The sequence below is a fragment of the Silene latifolia genome, unplaced genomic scaffold, assembly GCF_048544455.1.
Source record: "Silene latifolia isolate original U9 population unplaced genomic scaffold, ASM4854445v1 scaffold_307, whole genome shotgun sequence".
Classification (NCBI taxonomy): Eukaryota; Viridiplantae; Streptophyta; class Magnoliopsida; order Caryophyllales; family Caryophyllaceae; genus Silene; species Silene latifolia.
In genome coordinates this window covers 102,466-125,046 of record NW_027413243.1, presented here as the reverse complement: position 1 = coordinate 125,046, position 22,581 = coordinate 102,466, and the positions used below count along the sequence as shown (strand labels likewise).

The window sequence follows — 22,581 nt, the reverse complement described above, 5'->3', positions numbered from 1 at the left end:
AAGTTGCATTTCATTGGGTTGAGCTTCATCTTGTACTTCCTTAGTGAACAAAATGTCTCGTGTAAATCGGCTAAGTGCTCGTTGTCGGACTTGCTTTTTACAATAGCATCGTCGACGTAAGCCTCAATGTTTCGCCCTTTTTGATTTTGGAACACTTTGTCCACCAGTCTTGTGTAAGTTGCACCGGCGTTCTTTAAACCAAACGGCATCATTTTGTACATGTATGTGCCGTTAGCAGTGATGAATGCGCATTTGGGCATGTCTTCCTCGGCCATGAACACCCGATGGTACCCGAGAAGCGTCCATCGAGGCTCGGATAGTGTAGCTGCCGTCGCGTCGATTAAACTATCTATTCGAGGCAAGGGATAGCAATCTTTGGGGCATGCTTTATTAAGATTGGTAAAATCTACGCACATCCTCCATGCCCCCGATGATTTCCTCACCATTACAACATTAGCTAACCACTCAGGATAGGTACAAGACATGATGAAACCTGCCGCCAAATTTATCTACCTCGGCTTTGATGGCCTCATCTTTCTCACCGAGGAGTTCCTCATCCTTTGCTTGACAGGGCGAGTAGTGGGGAGTACGTTCGACTTGTGAACAATTACCTCCCGCTCACGCCTGGCATCTCGGCCGGCCGAGTAGGCGAAGACGTCTTTGTTCTTTCTCGGCGAGATCTAGGAGTGCGGCTCGAATTTTGGCTCCGAGGTTAACACCGATAGTTACGGTGCGGCACGGGTCAATCTCTACCTCTTCGGTCTCCGCTCCTTCGACCATGCCGACGGTGGTATCCATGCGCTCGCCCTCTGTTGCAGGACGGGCTCTTCCCCTTTCGACTTCTTCGCCACTTTGAAGGATTGCATGTTGCACCCTTTGGCGGACACTTGGACATTGACCACTTCGTCCTTTTAGTTCTTTGAAACGAGCTTATGCGCTTCCCCGGTCCGAGACGTATCAATGTCGAGCCGGATGGACATTACCGCATCGGCCTCGCTCAGGGTGACTCGGCCTATGAGAACGTTGTAGGCGGACGAGCCATCAATGACCACGAACTCGGACATAACGTTCTTGGCCGCACTTCCCTCGCCGAACCTCACCGGCGGCCTGATCGACCCTAGGGGTACCAAAATAGGCCCCGAAAAGTTGTACAACGGGTTGGTGCGGGGCTCAAGTCTTCAACCTTGGACCGAGGTTGAGAAAGCATTCGTTGTACATAATGTTTGTGTAGGCGCCTGTGTCGACCAGGCACCTCTTCACCAGGTGGTGGGCTATGTCCAAGTGGACTACGAGTGGGTCGCTTTGTGAGGGCGACGACTCCTTCGTAGTCCCTCTTCCTAATAGTTATATCGGGGATCTTTGAAGGCGGGAGTCGTGTTGGGCACAAAGTTGATGGCCCGATACGGCTCGTTCGGTGTCGTTTGTGCCCGTGGCGGACCCACCGTTCTCGTTGCCCCGATGACAACATGGATTACTCTATCCGTTCAAGACGGACTTCTTATCTGAACCGCCGGCATCGGTCTTTTGGCCTTTGGCGACATACTTGCCGAGGCTCCCCTTCCGATCGCTTCTTCAATGGCATTTTTCGAATGCCGACGATTGTCCGTAAGGTGACCGGTGTGGCCGTGGTACTCACAAGATCTTGGCTCGTGTCACCGTCACTCCTCGGCTGGGTGGCCTCTCCCACTTCGACCCTCGTTCTTGCTCGGGCGAAAACCTCGGCGGCGGACACGGCCGGTGGGGTGTGATCATTGTACCGCTTACGGCGGTTCGTTCCCGAACTCCACCCCGGCGTCCGCCGAACTCATTTCTGGTGGACTGTCGACATCGCGTGACCTATTGTCGTCACGGCGTCCTTCATCCGGTTGTCCTCCGGCGGCTTTTTCTTTCCGAGTGCTCGGCCTCGCTGGGGCCTACCCAGGTTTTGTGGTAGTCCTCCACCTTGATGGCTTGATCGGCCATTTTCTGGCGAGTCTAATCTCGGCCGCCGCACTTGATGAGCTCATTCTTTAGGTCTCCTCTCGGGAGGCCTTTCATCGCCGCGAAGGGTGCCGGGTTCATTGTTCGGCTCACGAATCTGCTGAACCTTGGCGTCGAACCTCTTCACATAACTTCGGAGAGATTCGCCTCCTTCTGTCGATAGTCGGGAGGTCCGAGGTCTCCACGGCCCTCCTCTTGTTGTAGGAATCTTTGGGCTAGGAACGTATCCTTTGGGTCGGCGTAATAAAGATACCGACCCGTCGGGTAGCCCCTTGTACCAACTTTGTGCCATTCCATGCAGCGTCGTTGGGAAGACTCGGCACCAAACCCCATCGGGTTGCTCCCATCCTGACATGTGAGACTCGTAAGCCTCGACGTGGTCGGTTGGGTCGCCTTCTCCCTTGTATGCTATAGGTGGCAACTTCGACTTAGTCGGCAGGGTATCTAGGATGTGGCGGCGAGGGGTGTCGACCACGTGCCGAACTTCACGCGGCGATCGGCTCCTCACATCCCTAGTTCGGCTCCTCTCCCCGTGGCGGGAAGAGCTTCTTCTCCGACTCGGTGAGTCGGGCTTCTTCTCCGACTCGCGAGTCGGACTTCTTTCACTCCTCGAGGCGGGCCTCGTCGGTGCATGGCGGCGCTGTCCTCCCGCGGTGCGGGAGGAGCTTAGGTCTACCACTGGCACGCTGGGCTCCTCCGGCGTCTTGAGAATGGGGTGTAATTCCAGAGCAGTTATTTGTTACCACCCGTGCTTGTAGAATGACGTCTTTGGCTGACTCCTCCTTGCGGTCTCCTGAAACAATGAGCAAGCGAGGCTCGGCTTTGGGCGAGCGAACTCACTCCGACGCTCAAGTCAGTAAACTTAGAAAGATAAGTTGTTGTTACTTGACGAAGTACGTATTGTAGAGAGATAAGGAAGATATTACCAGATGAATAGTGATTCTTAGGTTAAATTGTGGATCCTTTACTCAATGAGAGTAGAGGAGTATTTATAGACTTTCACCTTTTGTCACGTAGTGGCCAAGTGGCTAGCAGGTGGAAAGACTGATCTACCCTCGGCCGAGGGACCCATGGCAGGCCGACGGGCCCTGTTGGCTCACCGCCGAGGGGTCTTGGATATGAGTTCGCGGATGTGTGCCCAGGGTCGGTTGCCCGGCCGGACCCATCTGTCAGTAAACCGACAGCCTCGTCGCCAGGCCTAAGCCGTTGACTTGCTGTAGATATCTTTGACCTTGCTCAATATGTTGACTGGTCAGCGGGTGCAGAATATGCCCCATCAGCATATATGTAATATATTTATTTCGAGTGGTGAGAGTAATAAAGTAACCTTAATTGGATATAGTAATCACTCATTGGATACTTAAAGAGTAAAAGTAATTCTATTAGTAGTTAATTAAAAGAATTGTAGTAACATTGAATCTAGTAATATGATAGTAATTACTCATTTGAATAGTCAAAGTAACAATATTAGCAGCGAACGGAAGTAGTGAAAATAACAAAAATAACAACGAGAGTAGTGAAATTATCAATATTAATGTACAAGTAGTGAAAGTAACAATAATTAGGTAACAATAAATACGACGGGAATAGTGAAAGTAAAAGTAATAATACCGAATGAATAAAAGTTAACAATTCTAAGAACAAAAGAAAGTATATATGAAAAATTAGCTAAGCAATCGATTTAAGTAAAATATTAATAGCGGAGCAGTGAATTTGTCTCATAATTTATTTCACTGTAATTTTAAGATATACTTCATATCATAGAAAAATATATTAATGATATTTATGAGTTATGTAACTTTAAAATAGTTTTAATTAATTGAAAATATATTTTAAGGCTAAATACAGGTAGCCTGGGCGAAGTCGGGCACCCATACTAGTTATAATCAAAGTTAAACACAAAGTTCACGAGAAACGGTTACCTGATTATAAAGAAAGTATTTCTAAACAATGTTAATACTAGAAGGTAAGTAAATAACACTTTATTTACATAATATTGTCTCACACTCCAGTAGTCAAATCAAAAAGTTTACGAATTTTGCGACTGTCTCGAAACTCATCAAAAAGAATGGAGAGAAGGACTTTGGTGAAAATGTCCGCAAGTTGATAATGATACAGAACATGATGTACCCAAGCTTCCCCACGAGCTACACGCTGATGTTGATGTTGGACCGGATTCCCAGCGAGATAAATTGCATTAATATTGTCACAATAAACAAGAGTTGGCTTAGGAATTGGCTGATGAAGCTCAACAAGTAAATTACGAAGCCAACACGATTCAGACACCACATTAGCAACGCCACGATACTCAACCTCGACACTAGAACGAGACAATGTCGGTTTCCTCTTAGAAGCCCAATAGACCATATTGTCCCCTAAAGATACACAATAGCCACTAGTAGACTGACGCGTGTCGGGACACGCAACCCAATCTGCATTCGTGTAGGATGTTAAGGAGCGAGATGAGGTGGAACCGAGTTAAGGAGCGAAATGAGGTGGAACCGAGCCAAAGACCATAAGGAAGCGTACCTTGTATATAACGATTAACGTGCTTGAGAGCATTCATATGATGATCCATGGGATTGTGCATGAACAAACAAATTTGTTGAACAAAATAAGAGATATCGGGTCGTGAAAAGTGAAAACGTTAAATATTGAAGGGCGCCAATGAGGCTACAGTATAAAGGCGGGTTAGCACCTTGTGTTTGACAATTTCCAAGACAAACTCTTGCCCAAGTCCTACCCTTGATTAAAAGTTGAAATAAGAGTAAATCCCATCCATTAGAATCATTAACTGTGTAATGTTGTTTAACGGAATTGATATAAAACAGGCCTATGGGCTGTCTGCTGTATATAAGCATTAAAGTCTATCAAAATTATCTTATACTCTATTTTAAATGTGAGGTAGAATCTCAATTATCAAGTTTTATGTTGACCGTGTATTTACTTGATTCCTTGTAAGCACTAAATTCTATCAAAACACTTTCTCGTAAGCCATTGGACTGGATTTCTATAAAAACTCATCCTCATTGTCGCCAACTACAAATATAATGGAGTATTCAATATAATCTCCATTTCTGACTTTCTGAATATTTAGCATACAGTAGAATTTTCAAAGACAGAAGTGGTGCGTTGAGGTGATTGAGATTCCAACCATGATTTGGCAGCAGCCTTGGTTGTGAGAAACCAGCCAGCCTTATCAGGTGCCTCATGAAAGGGGGCGTTGAGCTCCTTGAGGTGTGCTTCAAATGCTCCTGCCAATCCTTTTTCAGAGTACTTGTGCTTACCATGTCCTGTGTTAATACCAAGGAGTGGTGGAAGCTGCTCTCCGCTTTCTATAGCCTTCTTCAAGTCATTCATCCAAACGTGTAAGGAGGTCAATGCTGCTCCCAGAGAAAGGGATTTCAAGTGCAAAGACCACTGTGTGGGAGTTCGTGATTGAATATCAGTGTATATACGGGATGTCAGACCCATCTCCAATAGCTCACAAGCTCTCTCCAACATATTAAAGTTGACACACACATCAATCATACAGTTACAATATGGTTTCTTTACATCCATACTGACAGTATCAAAGAGTTCAAAGGCAGCTGCTTTCAACTGCCCTTGACTGAATTCTTCTCCCAACAACATTTCAACCAAGTTACCAAGCTTAGCATTCGCCTTCTCAATGCACTCCAGCAGCTTGCTTACCTTTTCTTTCGGCGTTTGGGTCATAACATTTAGAAGGCAACAACAAAACCTATCATCAGGCGTAATTCCCATATCCAAAACTCTATTGAACGTCCTCACCACATCATCTGTTTGATTAGCCTTCCCATAGCACTGAATAAGCGAGGTAAACACAAAGATGTTAGGTTCAAAACCAGCTTCTACCATCTCATCAACCACACTCTCCGCCTCGCCAACTCTCCCACAGCATGCGTATATGGTCACCATGGAAGAAAAGGTCCAGCTATCGGGCTTGGAATCCCCGCAAGTCTTCATAGTCTGGTATATCTCGACAGCCTCATCTGCGTAAGCGACATCGGCGCACATTGCTAAAAGGGTATTGTAAAGAATAGTATTAAGGGGAAGGGCTTTGTGTTTCATCTCCTTATAGAGGTTGATGGCATCCTGGGCATAACGAGCACGGCAAAAGGCCCTCAAAAGGGCAGCATAAGTGGCGGAAGTGGGAGCAATCCCAGCGGCAGTCATTTCCTTGTAAATGGTCTTAGCTTGCCAGGGCCTCTTGGCGCGACCCATAGCATCTAGCAAGGTGTTATAAGTAACAAGGTTAGGCTTAACCCCAAGAGCCTTCATCTCCTCGTAGACATTCAAGCAGCCATCATAGTTAGCGGTCTTACCGTAAATCCTAATCAAGGTAGAGAAGGTGACGGCGTCAAGCTTCCAGTTGTGAGTCCTAGCACGGTCGTACAATTGCAAGGCGGTATCGACATCGCCGGCTCTTCCATAGGCATCAATCATAGCAGAGTAGGTAACATCATCAGGGACACATCCAAAAGCGGGCATCTTCTCAAAAAGCTGGACAGCAATATGGGGAAAGTTGGAGATCCTAGCGCAGCTAATAAGAGTAGAGAAGGTAATATTGTCAGGGGTGACACCTCTAAGAAGCATTTGGTCGAACAGGTTGTGGGCAGTATGGAAGGAGCGAGACTTCCTCAAGACCTTGAGAGTGACGTTGTACAAAACAACATGCCTGGTCAAGGAGGAGGAGAGGTTATCCTGGAAAAAGTGGAGAACAGATAAGGCGGCGTGGGGGTTGGTCATGTGGTTGAGAACAATGACGGCGTCTTGCTCGAAAAGAGGTTCAGGGAAACAAGATAAGATAGAAGAAACATCAATATCAGAAGAAGAAGAATGGTCAAGTGTTTGGGAGAGATTAACAAGGGAAGTGTAGCGGGAGTGGTAGGAATGTTTGCCAAGTTGAGATGCGCGGGGGCTGTCGGGGTTAACCCACACATAACTGCTTCTGCTTCTGCTTTCAGACGAAACATCTGAACTGGAGATACACTTTGGCTTCCAATTGGAACTGGAGATCAATCTTCTTACTCTTACTGATGATGATGATGATGATGATGATCTGTTAATGTTATCCCACCACACAAGTGATAGTGATTGTGACTGTGATTGTGTTGAAGCACCACATACAGATGCCACACATACACCCATTCTTCTTCTTGTCAACCTTATCAACTAACCGTCTACGCTCTACCTTGTCTCTCGACTCCCTTTCCTTTAACTGGGGCTGGGGATCCCATCATTCCACAGCATATACCCACACAGTCCCTCTCATTATAGACGGACACAATCCGTCTATAGTGTTTATCTATAATGAGAATTTGTGATATCTAACCCATTTTTTTGGTTTTAAACCATCTTAACTTAAAACACTTTTCACCCCCAATAAAAATTAGCATTGTAATTTGTGAGAGATCTTAAATTAAGACGTTTTTAAGTAATATTAAAGATTTTCCATTTTTTAATAATCACCTTTACAAATTTACAACATTAAAAATTAAAGGAAAATATGGCAAAAACGAATTAACATTTGTATTTGTTTTTAACTTAAATTAAGTCGCACTCATCATTCATATTGGTCTTTTAATCAAATGTTTGTATGTAAGTCATCCTAAAAACCATCAATTCATATAGAGCTAGGACAAATATTAAACCAAGAATCTAGACCCCATCCGAAAGCAACTTGAAAGTGGTTTGCCGAATCGACCATATCATGTACCTACCGACGTTACCACTTTTGTAATTAACCTTGTAATACCACACAGCCCCTGAGCCGACGAGTCTTTTAATTATTCTGAAATTCAATTTAACTTATAAACCTACCAATCTATTATAGGTGGGTGATGAGTCTTTTTCTTTACTTATTGATGTAGAATGATTTGGCATAATAACAGTTGTGATTTTTAAGTTCACTAGTGTATTACTCCGCAATAAACAGATCCTATCAGCATCACTACTGCACTATATTCTCCAATACAGGTGAGTAATAACACTTGGAGGTACAAATGATAAGGGATGATATGGCATATTCAAGTATGATTTCTTAATAACAAACCTGCGTATTAATTATTCTTCTCAACAATTTAGTTCATACACGTACAGTATGTATCCTCTATAACATACAAGTAAATTTATAACCTGTAGAGTGTAGATGACTCGATGTGCATGTGAAGAAACAAAATTACAGTATGCTGCAATAATACTGCTATTATATACAGCGTGTATATATATATATATATATAAACAAAAAAAAGGTTGATGAATTAGTGATCACATGAGTGGTCACATGATAGAACACGCCGAAGGATTCTCCTCAGTGAAGTAATCGCAGGGACTACCGTAGTAACCGGGGGGGCAAGGAGGCCTCCCGTATTGGTACCCATACCCTCCATGGTAACAGGGACCGCCAGGCCTGCCTTCATAACAAGAACCACAGCATACTGATACTTGGGGGGGCGGGCAAGGAGGGTATCCAGGTATCCATTGGGCCACAGGCTCTGGCATTGGTGGGGGCTGCGGCTGAGGAGTTGGAACTGGTGGCTTGGGTGGATCCTGAGTTGGCATGGGAGCCGGAGCTGGAGCTGGAGCTGGAGCTGGAGCTGGAGCCGGAGCCGGAGCCGGAGCAGGAGCCGGAGCCGGAGCAGGAGCAGGAGGAGGAGGTGTAGGGTTGGGTTTGGGTTTGGGTTTGGGGTTAGGCTTAGGTGGTTCAGGAGCGGGAGCAGCTGGTGGAATGGGAATAGGCTTTTCTGGAAGGGAAGGGGTAGGATCAGGCTTGGGCTTAGGGTTCTTAGGAGGAGGAGGAGGAGCAGGGTCCTTGATCTCAATACTCTTGATGGTCTTACGACCTTTGGAGCAAAGTTTGTCCCTGATCCTCTCAGGACTGCAGCACACCACCGTGATGATCACCATGTTGTGCTTCTCATCATATATTTGGTCTCGTATTTCTCTTGTCAACAAAACATAATTAATTAACACTACTTAGTCCTGTTTTATTTGGATTAATAATATAAACGAGTAGATAGGATGGATAAAAGAGGACTGACGAGGAAATTTGCAAAGGATTTTCTTCACCTTCTTGTAGCATTCACAGCACTGAAGATCAACCTTGAGTATCATTGTTGTCACCTGTCCGTACATACCAATTAATCATTCAATCAATCATATCAATCACCTGTCCGTACATACCAATTAACAAACAAATAAACAGACTATGTAAACAGGAGAGTTTGATATGAAACCTTTTGATCTCCGGAACACCTCATGGTACCGATTATTAGTCAAGGAAATCAAAGCAACAAATGAAATGAGATGGACTAACTAATAGTGGGTGTTGGAATGAACAAGTTGTTGTGTTGAGACACAAAGTGACAAGTGAAATGTCAAATGTCAGATGCCGAGTGGCTGCAATTTTCTTCTGGTGGCTTTTATTTTGAGATTTGATGACTTCATTCTTTTATTTATTGGTTATCAATTGCAACTGAAGCATTCCACACCACAATCGTTTGGTGTAGTAGGAGTACTTGCTACATAACCCCCTCATTTTACTCCCTTTTAAGCTTTTCCCCCTCATTTTTCCATGTGTTTTTAGATCATTTCCAATGGACAGCAACAATACATTGTATCTTGATTTGTCAACTCGGTTTTTTAAGATACTTTGGTTAAAAGCTACAAACTTTGTTTAATGAAAAACTACAACATTTGTAACTTATAATCCCATATTATTACTTTCATCCAATATAAAAATTATAAATTTAAAATTTTCTAAAACCGAGATCCTAAAACGAAATCCCAACTTTGGTAAGGTATAAATCAACATACGTGCTTGTAATGGTCATACTCCAATTACAATAATTTCTTCATTTATCATTATTTAAACATTAATTTCCTAAAACCGATAACCTCAAACGAAATCTCGACTATTTGAAGGCATAAATTAACATACGTGCGTGCATTTGATGGTCATACTCCAATTATAATATACTCTTCAATTATAATTATTAAGACATTCATGTAGTTAAAACTGTAAAATTAGACATTTGGAAATTTTCTAAAACCGATACCCTTAAACGAAATCCTGACTTTCGGAGGCCATAAATCAACATACGTGCATATGATGGTCATACTCCATTCACAATAATTTCTTCATTTATCATTATTAAGGCATTCATGGAGTTAAAATTGTAAGATTAGACGTTTAAAATTTTTCTAAAACCGAGACTGGTAAACGAAATCCCGACTTTCGGAAGGCATAAATAAACATACGTTCATCTGATGGTCATACTCCATTCACAATATTTTCCTTATTTATCATTATTAGGACATTCATGGAGTTAAAATTGCAAGATTAGACATTTGAGAATTTTCTAAAACCGACCCTTAAATGAAATCCCGACTTCCGGAGGGTATAAATCAACATACGTGCATCTGATGGTAATACTCCATTTACAATATTTTCTTTATTTATCATTATTAAGACATTCACGCAGTTAAAACTGCAAGATTAAACATTTGAAGATTTCCTAAAACCGAGAACCTCAAACGAAATCCTGACTTTCAGAAGGCATAAATCAACATGCGTGCATCTGATGGTCATGCTCCAATTACTATATTCTCTTGATTTATCAACTAGTGTAGATCCCCGTGCTACATCACGGTATTTTTTAGTTTTGTTTAATAAAGAGACATTCTCATTAAATTAATTGCATAAATTAACTTTACCTTTAATGTTATAATGTACTAATATAATCTTAGTAAGAGGTAGAAAATGAAAGTTTATTACAATGAAAAGACACTTTAAGTTAAGTTATTTTTCTCTTAAACTATTTTTACTTTACTATAAAAATTAACTATATAATGCTATATCATTGAATGAAACTAATTTATGACATTAAATTACAATTAAGTGATGTAAAAATATAAAATTTAATTAAAACGCGTATAAAACTTATAACAAAAACAGTATACCACACACTTAAAAAGATAATTTACGAATAATTAGACTAATATTTTTTTTTAATTAAAAAAATACATAAAAGTTGTTACGTCCTTTAAAATATACACCATACCGATGAAGGATAATATAAGAAACAGATGTACGTAACGGGTGTAAGTGATTACAATAATTATGTTAAAGACTGCATAAGAAGTTTGCGTAATTTTAGAGTGTAACTGATGAAAAATAATATCTATGGAAATGGAAATGATTGCATAATAAATTATGGATTTTAATGAAGAAGTCATATGAATTTTAATTAAAAGATTAGAGTTTAATTATAAGAATATATTAATTGAAAAGATAATAATGTAATGAAAAAAATATAGTAATTTGTTACCTTATTTAGCTAAATGCCTTTTGGAGGGAAAGGTAAGAGAATTTTTATTCTCTTAGATGTAGGGGGGATACCAAGACATTCATGAAGTTAAAACTTCAAGATTAGACATATGAAGATTCCTAAAATCGAGACCCTCAAATGAAATCCTAACTTTCGGAAGGCAAAAATTAACATACGTGCATCTGATGGTCATACTGCAATTACAATATTTTATTCACTTATCATTACCAAGACATTCATGCAGTTAAAACTGTAAGATTAGACATTAGAAAACTTCCTAAAACCGAGAACCTCAAACGAAATCCCGACTTTTAGAAGACATAAATCAACATAGGTGTATCTGATGGTCATACTCCAATTACAATATTTTCTACATTTATCATTATTCAGACATTTATGCAGTTAAAATTGAAAGATTAGACATTTGAAAATTTCCTAAAACCGGGACTCAGAAACGAAATGCCGACTTTATGAAAGCATAAATCAACATACGTGCATCTGATGGTCATACTTTAGTTACATTATTTTCTTCTCTTATCATTACTAAGACATTCATATAGTTAAAATTGCAAGATGAGACATTTGAAAATTTCCTAAAATCGAGAGTCTCAAACGAAATCATGACTTTTGGAAGGCATATATAAATCAACATACGTGCATCTAATGGTCATAGTCTAATTAAAATTTTTTCTTCACTTATCATTACTAAGACATTCACGCAGTTAAAACTGCAAGATTAGACATTTGAAAATTTCCTAAAACCGAGACTCTTAAACGAAATCTCGACTTTCGGAAGGCATAAATCAACATACGTGCATCTGATGGTCATACTCCATTTACAATAAATTATTCATTTATCATTAGTAACACATTCACGTAGTTAATATTGCAAGATTAGACATTTGAAAATTTCCTAAAACCGAGACTCTCAAACGAAATTCCGACTTTCGGAAGGCATAAATCAACATACGTTCATGTGATGGTCATACTCCATTTACATTTTTTTATTCATTTATCATTAATAAGACATTCATACAATTAAAATATCAAGATTAGACATTTGGAAACTTTCTAAAACCGAGACCTTAAAACGAAATTCCGACTTTAGGAAGGCGTAAATCAACATACGTGCATCTGATGGTGATACTCCATTTACAATATTTTCTTCATTTATCATTAATATATTCATGAAGTTAAAATTGTAAGATTAGACATTTGAAAATTTTCAGTAAAACCGAGACACTCAAACGAAATCCCAACTTTCGGAGGGAGTAAATCAACACACGTTCATCTGATGGTCATTCTCCATTTACAATATTTTTTTCATTTATCCTTATTAAGACATTTATGGAGTTAAAATTGCAATATTAGACAATTGAAAACTTTCTAAAACCGAGACCCTCATACGAATCCTGACTTTCGGAGGGCATAAATAATAGACACACGTTCATATGATGGTCATACTCCATTTACATTATTTTCATCATTTATCATTAATAAGACATTCATGCAGTGAAAATTGAAAGATTAGACATTTGAAATTTCTAAAACCGATACCCTCAAACGAAATCTAGACTTTCAGAAGGCATAAATCAACAAACGTGCATCTGATGGTCATACTTCATTTACAATATTTTCTTCATTTATCATTAGTAAGACATTCATGGAGCTAAAATTGCAAGATTAACATTTGAAAATTTTCAGTAAAACCGAGATCCTCAAACGAAATCCCGACTTTCGGAGGGCATAAATTAACATATGTTTATCTGATGGTCATACTAAATTTACAATATTTCTTCAGTTATCATTACTAAGAAATTAATGGAGTTAAAATTGCAAGATTAGACATTTGAAAATTTTCAATAAAACCGAGACCCTTAAACGAAATCCGACTTTCGGAGGGCATAAATCAACACACGTTCATCTGATGGTCATACTCCATTTACATTATTTTCTTCATTTATCATTAATAAGAAATTCACGGAATTAAAATTGAAAAGGTAGACATTTGAAAATTTCTAAAATAGAGACCCTCAAACGAAATGCCGACTTTCGGAAGGCATAATTCAACATACGTGCATCTGATGGTCATACTCGATTTACAATATTTCTTCATTTATCATTATTAAGACATTCATGCAGTTAAAATTTCACGATTAGACATTTGAAAACTTTCTAAAACTGAAGCCCTCAAACGAAATCCCGGCTTTTGGAAGGCATAATTCAACATACGTTCATCTGATGTCATACTCCATTTACATTTTTTGTCTTTATTTATCATTAATAATACATTCATGGAATTAAAATCGCAAGATTAGACATTTGAAAATTTCCTAAAACCGAGATCTTAAAATAAAATTCCGACTTTCGGAAAGCATAAATCAACAACTGCGCATTTGATGGTCATACTCTATTTACAATATTTACTTCATTTATCATTACTAAGACATTCATAGAGTTAAAATTTCAAGAATAGATATTTGAAAATTTTCGGTAAAACCGAGACCCTCATACGAAATCCCGACTTCCGGAGGGAATAAATCAACATACCTTCATTTGATGGTCATTCTTCACTTACAATATTTTTTCAGTTATCATTACTATTTACTAACACGGTAATGGAGTTAAAATTGCAAGATTAGACATTTGAAAATTTTCAGTAAAACCGAGACCCTCAAAGGAGATTCTGACTCTCGGAGGGCATATATAAACACACGTTCATCTGATGGTCATACTACACTTCCATTATTTTCTTCATTTATCATTAATAAGACATTCATGCTGTCAAGTTGAAAGATTAGACATTTGAAAATTTCTAAAATCGAGACCTTGAAACGAAATCCCAACTTTCGGAAGGCATAAATCAACATGCGTGCATATGATGGTCATACTACATTTACAATAATTTCTTCATTTATCATTAGTAACACATTCACGCAGTTAATATTGCAAGATTAGACATTTGAAAATTTCCTAAAACCGAGAACCTCAAACGAAATCCCGACTTTAGAAAGGCATAAATCAACATACGTTCATGTGATGGTCATACTCCATTTACATTAATTTCGTCATTTATCATTAATAAAACTTTTATGTAGTTAAAATTGCAATTTAGACAATTGAAATTATCCTAAAACCAAGATCAAAAACGAATTATCGACTTTCGGCACACATAATCAACATACGTACATCTGATGGTCATACTCCATTAACAATATGTTCTTCATTTATCATTACTAAGACATTCAAGGAGTTAAAATTGCAAAATTAGATATTTGAAAATTTTCAGTAAGGCCGAGACCTTCAAACGAAATTCCGACCTTCGGAGGGCATAAATCAACATACATTCAACTGATAGTCATACTCCATTTACAATATTCTATGTATAATTATTAAGACATTCATGAAGTTAAAATTCCACGATTAGACATTTGAAAACTTTCTAAACCCAAGACCCTTAAACAAAATCCCGACTGTCGGAGGGCATAAATAACCATACGTTCATCTGATGGTCATACTCCATTTACATTTTTTTCTTCATTTTTAATAAGAATTACGTGCAATTAAAATATAAAGATTAGATATTTGAAAACTTTCTAAAACCGAGACCTTAAAACGAAATTCCGACTTTCGGAAGACAAAAATCAACATACGTGCATCTGATGGTCATAATCCATTTACAATATTTTTTCCATTTATCATTAGTAAGACATTCATAGAGTTAAAATTGTAAGATTAGACATTTCAAAATTTTCAGTAAAACCGAGACTCTCAAACAAAATCCTGACTTTCGGAGGGCATAAATCAACATACGTTCATGTGATGGTCATAATCCATTTACAATAGTTTCCTCATTTATCATTATTAAGACATTCATGGAGTTAAAAGTTCAAGATTAGTGAGTTTGAAAATTTCCTAAAACCGAGACCCTAAAACGAAATCTCGAATTTTGGAAGGCATAAATCAACATACGTGCATCTGATGGTCATACTCCATTTACAATAGTTTCCTTATTTATCATTATTAAGACATTCATGGAGTTAAAAGTGTAAGATTAGACATTTGAAAATTTCGTAAAACCGAGACCCTCAAACGAAATCCCGACTTTCGGAAAGCATAAATCAAAATACGTGCATCTGACGGTCATACTTCATTTACAATAGTTTCCTCATTTATCATTATTAAGACATTCATGGAGTTAAAACGACAAGATTAGTTATTTTCCATAAAATTTCGTAAAACCGAGACCCTCTAACGAAATCTCGACTTTCGGAAGGCATAAATCAATATACGTGCGTCTGATGGTCATACTCCATTTACAAAAGTTTCCTCATTTATCATTATTAAGACATTCATGGAGTTAAAACAGCAATATTAGACAGTTTGAAAATTTCCTAAAACAGAGACCCATAAACGAAATCACGACTTTCGGAAGGCATAAATCAACATACGTGCGTCTGATGGTCATACTCCATTTACAATAGTTTCCTTATTTATCATTATTAAGATATTCATAGAGTTAAAACTGCAAGATTAGACAGTTTAAAAATTTCCTAAAATCGAGACCTTCAAACGAAATCTCGACTTTCGAAAGTCATAAATCAACATACGTGCGTCTGATGGTCATACTCCATTTACTATACTTTCCTCAGTTATCATTAGTAAGACATTGATGGAGTTAAAACTGCAAGATTAGACAGTTTGAGAATTTTCAAAAAACGAGACCTTCAAACGAAATCTCGACTTTCGGGAGGCATTAATCAACAAACGTGCGCCTGATAGTCATACTCCATTTACAATAGTTTCCTCATTTATCATTATTAAGACATTCACGGAGTTAAAACTGCAGGATTAGACAGTTTGAAAATTTCCTAAAAGCGAGACCCATAAACGAAATCTCAACTTTTGGAAGGCATAAATCTATATACGTGCGTCTGATGGTCATACTCTATTTACAATAGTTACCTCGTTTATATTTATTAAGATATTCACGGAGTTAAAACTACAAGATTAGACAGTTTGAAAGTTTACTAAAACCGAGATCCTCTAACGAAATCTCGACTTTCGGAAGGCATAAATCAACATACGTGCGTCTGATGGTCATACTCCATTTACAATAGTTTCCTCATTTATCATTATCAAGACATTCACGGAGTTAAAACTGCAACATTAGACAGTTTGAAAATTTCCTCAAACCGAGACCCAAAATCGAAATCTCGACTTTCGGAAGGCATAAATCAACATACGTGCGTCTGATGGTCATACTCCATTTATTAAAGTTTCTTCATTTATCATTATTAAGACATTCGGGGAGTTAAAACTTCAATATTAGAAAGTTTGAAAATTTCCAAAAACCGAAACCCTCAAAGAAAATCTCTAGTTTTGTAAGGCATAAATCAACATACGTGCGTCTGATGGTCATACTCCATTTATTAAAGTTTCTTCATTTATCATTATTAAGACATTAATGGAGTTAAAACTGCAATATTAGACAATTTAAAAATTTCCAAAAACCGAGACCTTCAAACGAAATATCGAGTTTCGGAAGGCATAAATCAACATACGTGCGTCTGATGGTCATACTCCATTTATTAAAGTTTATTCATTTATCATTATTAAGACATTAATGGAGTTAAAACTGCAATATTAGACAGTTTAAAAATTTCCAAAAACCGAGACCCTCAAACGAAATCTCGAGTTTCGGAAGGCATAAATCAACATACGTGCGTCTGATGGGCATACTCCTTTTATTAAAGTTCTTCATTTATCATTATCAAGATATTCGTGGAGTTAAAACTTCAATATTAGAAAGTTTGAAAATTTCACAAAACCGAAACCCTCAAAGGAAATCTCGAGTTTTGGAAGGCATAAATCAACATACGTGCGTCTGATGGTCATACTCCATTTATTAAAGTTTCTTAATTTATCATTAGTAAGACATTAATGGAGTTAAAACTGCAATATTAGACAGTTAAAAAATTTCCAAAAACCGAGACCTTCAAACGAAATATCGAGTTTCGGAAGGCATAAATCAACATACGTGCGTCTGATGGTCATACTCCATTTGTTAAAGTTTCTTCATTTATCATTATTAAGACATTAATGGAGTTAAAACTTCAATATTAGACAGTTTAAAAATTTCCAAAAACCGAGACCCTCACACGAAATCTCGAGTTTCGGAAGGCATAAATCAACATACGTGCGTCTGATGGTCATACTCCATTTAATAAAGTTTCTTCATTTATCATTATTAAGACATTCGTGGAGTTAAAACTGCAATATTAGACAGTTTAAAAATTTCCAAAACCGAGGCCCTCAAACGAAATCTCGAGTTTCGGAAGGCATAAATCAACACACGTGCGTCTGATGGTCATACTCCATTTATTAAAGTTTCTTCATTTATCATATTTAAGACATTCGTGGAGTTAAAACTTCAATATTAGAAAGTTTGAAAATTTCCAAAAACCGAAACCCTCAAAGGAAATCTCGAGTTTTGGAAGGCATAAATCAACATACGTGCGTCTGATGGTCATACTCCATTTATTAAAGTTTCTTCATTTATCATTATTAAGACATTAATGGAGTTAAAACTGCAATATTAGACAGTTTAAAAATTTCCAAAAACCGAGACCCTCTCGGAAGGCATAAATCATCATACGCGCGTCTGATGGTCATACTTTATTTATAAAAGTTTCTTCATTTATCATTATTAAGACATTCGTGGAGTTAAAAATGCAATATTAGAAAGTTTGAAAATTTCCTAAAACCGAGACCCTCAAAGGAAATCTCGAGTTTTGGAAGGCATAAATCAACATACGTGCGTCTGATGGTCATACTCCATTTATTAAAGTTTCTTCATTTATCAATATTAAGACATTAATGGAGTTAAAACTTCAATATTAGACAGTTTAAAAATTTCCAAAAACCGAGACCCTCACACGAAATCTCGAGTTTCGGAAGGCATAAATCAACATACGTGCGTCTGATGGTCATACTCCATTTATTAAAGTTTCTTCATTTATCAATATTAAGACATTCATGGAGTTAAAACTGCAATATTAGAAAGTTTGAAAATTTCCTAAACCCGAGACCTTCAAACGAAATCTCGAGTTTCGGAAGGCATAAATCATCATACGTGCGTCTGATGGTCATACTCCATTTGTTAAAGTTTCTTCATTTATCATTATTAAGACATTAATGGAGTTAAAACTTCAATATTAGACAGTTTAAAAATTTCTAAAAACCGAGACCCTCACACGAAATCTCGAGTTTCGGAAGGCATAAATCATCATACGTGCGTCTGATGGTCATACTCCATTTATTAAAGTTTCTTCTTTATCAATATTAAGACATTCATGGAGTTAAAACTGCAATATTAGAAAGTTTGAAAATTTCCTAAACCCGAGACCTTCAAACGAAATCTCGAGTTTCGGAAGGCATAAATCATCATACGTACGTCTGATGGTCATATTTCATTTGTTAAAGTTTCTTCATTTATCATTATTAAGACATTAATGGAGTTAAAACTGCAATATTAGACAGTTTAAAAATTTCCAAAAACCGAGACCCTCTCGGAAGGCATAAATCATCATACGCGCGTCTGATGGTCATACTCCATTTATAAATGTTTCTTCATTTATCATTATTAAGACATTCATGGAGTTAAAAATGCAATATTAGAAAGTTTGAAAATTTCCTAAAACCGAGACCCTCAAAGGAAATCTCGAGTTTTGGAAGGCATAAATCAACATACGTGCGTCTGATGGTCATACTCCATTTATTAAAGTTTTTTTATTTATCATTATTAAGACATTCATTAAGTTAAAACTGCAATATTAGAAAGTTTGAAAATTTCCAAAAACCGAGACCCTCAAACGAAATCTCGAGGTTCGGCATAAATCATCATACGTGCGTCTGATGGTCATACTCCATTTATTAAAGTTTCTTCATTTATCATTATTAAGACATTCGTGGAGTTAAAACTGCAATATTAGACAGTTTAAAAATTTCCAAAACCGAGGCCCTCAAACGAAATCTCGAGTTTCGGAAGCCATAAATCAACACACGTGCGTCTGATGGTCATACTCCATTTATTAAAGTTTCTTCATTTATCATATTTAAGACATTCGTGGAGTTAAAACTTCAATATTAGAAAGTTTGAAAATTTCCAAAAACCGAAACCCTCAAAGGAAATCTCGAGTTTTGGAAGGCATAAATCAACATACATGCGTCTGATGGTCATACTCCATTTATTAAAATTTCTTCATTTATCATTATTAAGACATTAATGGAGTTAAAACTGCAATATTAGACAGTTTAAAAATTTCCAAAAACCGAGACCGTCAAACGAAATCTCGAGTTTCGGAAGGCATAAATCAACATACGTGCGTCTGATGGTCATACTCTATTTATTAAAGTTTCTTCATTTATCATTATTAAGACATTAATGGAGTTAAAACTTCAATATTAGACAGTTTAAAAATTTCCAAAAACCGAGACCCTCACATGAAATCTCGAGTTTCGGAAGGCATAAATCAACATACGTGCGTCTGATGGTCATACTCCATTTATTAAAGTTTCTTCATTTATCATTATTAAGACATTCGTGGAGTTAAAACTGCAATATTAGACAGTTTAAAAATTTCCAAAACCGAGGCCCTCAAACGAAATCTCGAGTTTCGGAAGGCATAAATCAACACACGTGCGTCTGATGGTCATACTCCATTTATTAAAGTTTCTTCATTTATCATATTTAAGACATTCGTGGAGTTAAAACTTCAATATTAGAAAGTTTGAAAATTTCCAAAAACCGAAACCCTCAAAGGAAATCTCGAGTTTTGGAAGGCATAAATCAACATACGTGCGTCTGATGGTCATACTCCATTTATTAAAGTTTCTTCATTTATCATTATTAAGACATTAATGGAGTTAAAACTGCAATATTAGACAGTTTAAAAATTTCCAAAAACCGAGACCCTCTCGGAAGGCATAAATCATCATACGCGCGTCTGATGGTCATACTTTATTTATAAAAGTTTCTTCATTTATCATTATTAAGACATTCGTGGAGTTAAAAATGCAATATTAGAAAGTTTGAAAATTTCCTAAAACCGAGACCCTCAAAGGAAATCTCGAGTTTTGGAAGGCATAAATCAACATACGTGCGTCTGATGGTCATACTCCATTTATTAAAGTTTTTTTATTTATCATTATTAAGACATTCATTAAGTTAAAACTGCAATATTAGAAAGTTTGAAAATTTCCAAAAACCGAGACCCTCAAACGAAATCTCGAGGTTCGGCATAAATCATCATACGTGCGTCTGATGGTCATACTCCATTTATTAAAGTTTCTTTATTTATCATTATTACGACATTCGTGGAGTTAAAACTGCAATATTAGACAGTTTAAAAATTTCCAAAACCGAGGCCCTCAAACGAAATCTCGAGTTTCGGAAGGCATAAATCAACATACGTGCATCTGATGGTCATATTCCATTTATTAAAGTTTCTTCATTTATCATTATTAAGACATTAATGGAGTTAAAACTTCAATATTAGACAGTTTAAAAATTTCCTAAAACCGAGACCCTCACACGAAATCTCGAGTTTCGGAAGGCATAAATCAACATACGTGCGTCTGATGGTCATACTCCATTTATTAAAGTTTCTTCATTTATCAATATTAAGACATTCATGGAGTTAAAACTGCAATATTAGAAAGTTTGAAAATTTGCTAAACCCGAGACCTTCAAACGAAATCTCGAGTTTCGGAAGGCATAAATCATCATACGTGCGTTTGATTGTCATACTCCATTTGTTAAAGTTTCTTCATTTATCATTATTAAGACATTAATGGAGTTAAAACTTCAATATTAGAAAGTTTAAAAATTTCCAAAAACCGAGACCCTCACACGAAATCTCGAGTTTCGGAAGGCATAAATCAACATACGTGCGTCTGATGGTCATACTCCATTTATTAAAGTTTCTTCATTTATCATTATTAAGACATTAATGGAATTAAAACTGCAATATTAGACAATTTCAAAATTTCCAAAAACCGAGACCCTCAAATGAAATCTCGAGTTTCGGAAGGCATAAATCAACATACGTGCGTCTGATGGTCATACTCCATTTATTAAAGTTTCTTCATTTATCATTATTAAGACATTCGTAGAGTTAAAATTCAATATTAGACGGTTTAAAAATTTCCAAAAACCGAGACCTTCAAACGAAATCTCGAGTTTCGGAAGGCATAAATCAACATACGTGCGTCTGATGGTCATACTCCATTTATTAAAGTTTCTTCATTTATCATTATTAAGACATTAATAGAGTTAAAACTACAATATTAGACAGTTTAAAAATTTCCAAAAACCGAGACGTTCAAACAAAATCTCGAGTTTCGGAAGGCATAAATCAACATACGTGCGTCTGATGGTCATACTCCATTTATTAAAGTTTTTTTATTTATCATTATTAAGACATTAATGGAGTTAAAACTGCAATATTAGACAGGTTAAAAATTTCCAAAAACCGAGACCCTCAAACGAAATCTCGAGTTTCGGAAGGCATAAATCAACATACGTGCGTCTGATGGTTTTACTCCATTTATTAAAGTTTATTCATTTATCATTATTAAGACATTCGTGGAGTTAAAACTTCAATATTAGAAAGTTTGAAAATTTCCAAAAACCGAAACCCTCAAAGGAAATCTCGAGTTTTGGAAGGCTTAAATCAACATACATGCGTCTGATGGTCATACTCCATTTATTAAAATTTCTTCATTTATCATTATTAAGACATTAATGGAGTTAAAACTGCAATATTACACAGTTTAAAAATTTCCAAAAACCGAGACCGTCAAACGAAATCTCGAGTTTCGGAAGGCATAAATCAACATACGTGCGTCTGATGGTCATACTCCATTTATTAAAGTTTCTTCATTTATCATTATTAAGACATTAATGGAGTTAAAACTTCAATATTAGACAGTTTAAAAATTTCCAAAAACCGAGACCCTCACATGAAATCTCGAGTTTCGGAAGGCATAAATCAACATACGTGCATCTGATGGTCATACTCCATTTATTAAAGTTTCTTCATTTATCATTATTAAGACATTAATGGAGTTGAAACTTTAATATTAGACAGTTTTAAAATTTCCAAAAACCGAGACCCTCACACGAAATCTCGAGTTTCGGAAGGCATTAATCAACATACGTTCGTCTGATGGTCATACTCCATTT

The 22,581-nt window shown here is 37.2% G+C and overlaps 2 protein-coding genes across 3 annotated transcripts; both read right to left on the bottom strand.

Moving 5' to 3' along the window:
• Positions 1–4,987: 4,987 nt before the first annotated feature.
• LOC141639223 (pentatricopeptide repeat-containing protein At4g16390, chloroplastic) lies at positions 4,988–7,249 on the bottom strand. 2 transcript variants are annotated; one of them, XM_074448394.1, is made up of 2 exons: positions 6,327–7,249; positions 4,988–6,230 (listed from the first exon to the last, which is right to left on the bottom strand). In XM_074448394.1, exons 1-2 carry the CDS (start codon positions 7,150–7,152, stop codon positions 5,074–5,076), a joined length of 1,983 nt encoding a protein of 660 aa, XP_074304495.1. In that variant the 5' UTR covers positions 7,153–7,249; the 3' UTR covers positions 4,988–5,073. The 2 variants fall into 2 exon arrangements, with proteins under 2 accessions (XP_074304495.1, XP_074304496.1); XM_074448395.1 differs by having other exon boundaries at positions 4,988–5,993; positions 6,327–7,236.
• Positions 7,250–8,040: 791 nt separating this feature from the next.
• LOC141639224 (uncharacterized) lies at positions 8,041–9,530 on the bottom strand. The gene is made up of 3 exons (XM_074448396.1): positions 9,240–9,530; positions 9,045–9,126; positions 8,041–8,945 (listed from the first exon to the last, which is right to left on the bottom strand). The coding sequence occupies exons 1-3, from the start codon at positions 9,261–9,263 to the stop codon at positions 8,284–8,286; spliced, it is 768 nt and encodes a 255-aa protein (XP_074304497.1). The 5' UTR covers positions 9,264–9,530; the 3' UTR covers positions 8,041–8,283.
• Positions 9,531–22,581: the final 13,051 nt, after the last annotated feature.

Excerpts from the sequence above, each read along its gene's own strand:
- LOC141639223 (XM_074448394.1), bottom strand. The coding sequence starts at position 7,152 with ATGGGTGTATGTGTGGCATCTGTATGTGGTGCTTCAACACAATCACAG. Across the intron at positions 6,231-6,326 it reads TACCTTGATTAGGATTTACG|ATGCTATGGGTCGCGCCAAG; the intron begins GTAAGACCGCTA and ends ACACCTTGCTAG.
- LOC141639224 (XM_074448396.1), bottom strand. The coding sequence starts at position 9,263 with ATGAGGTGTTCCGGAGATCAAAAG. Across the intron at positions 9,127-9,239 it reads GGTGTTCCGGAGATCAAAAG|GTGACAACAATGATACTCAA; the intron begins GTTTCATATCAA and ends ATGTACGGACAG. Across the intron at positions 8,946-9,044 it reads AATCCTTTGCAAATTTCCTC|AAATACGAGACCAAATATAT; the intron begins GTCAGTCCTCTT and ends TGTTGACAAGAG.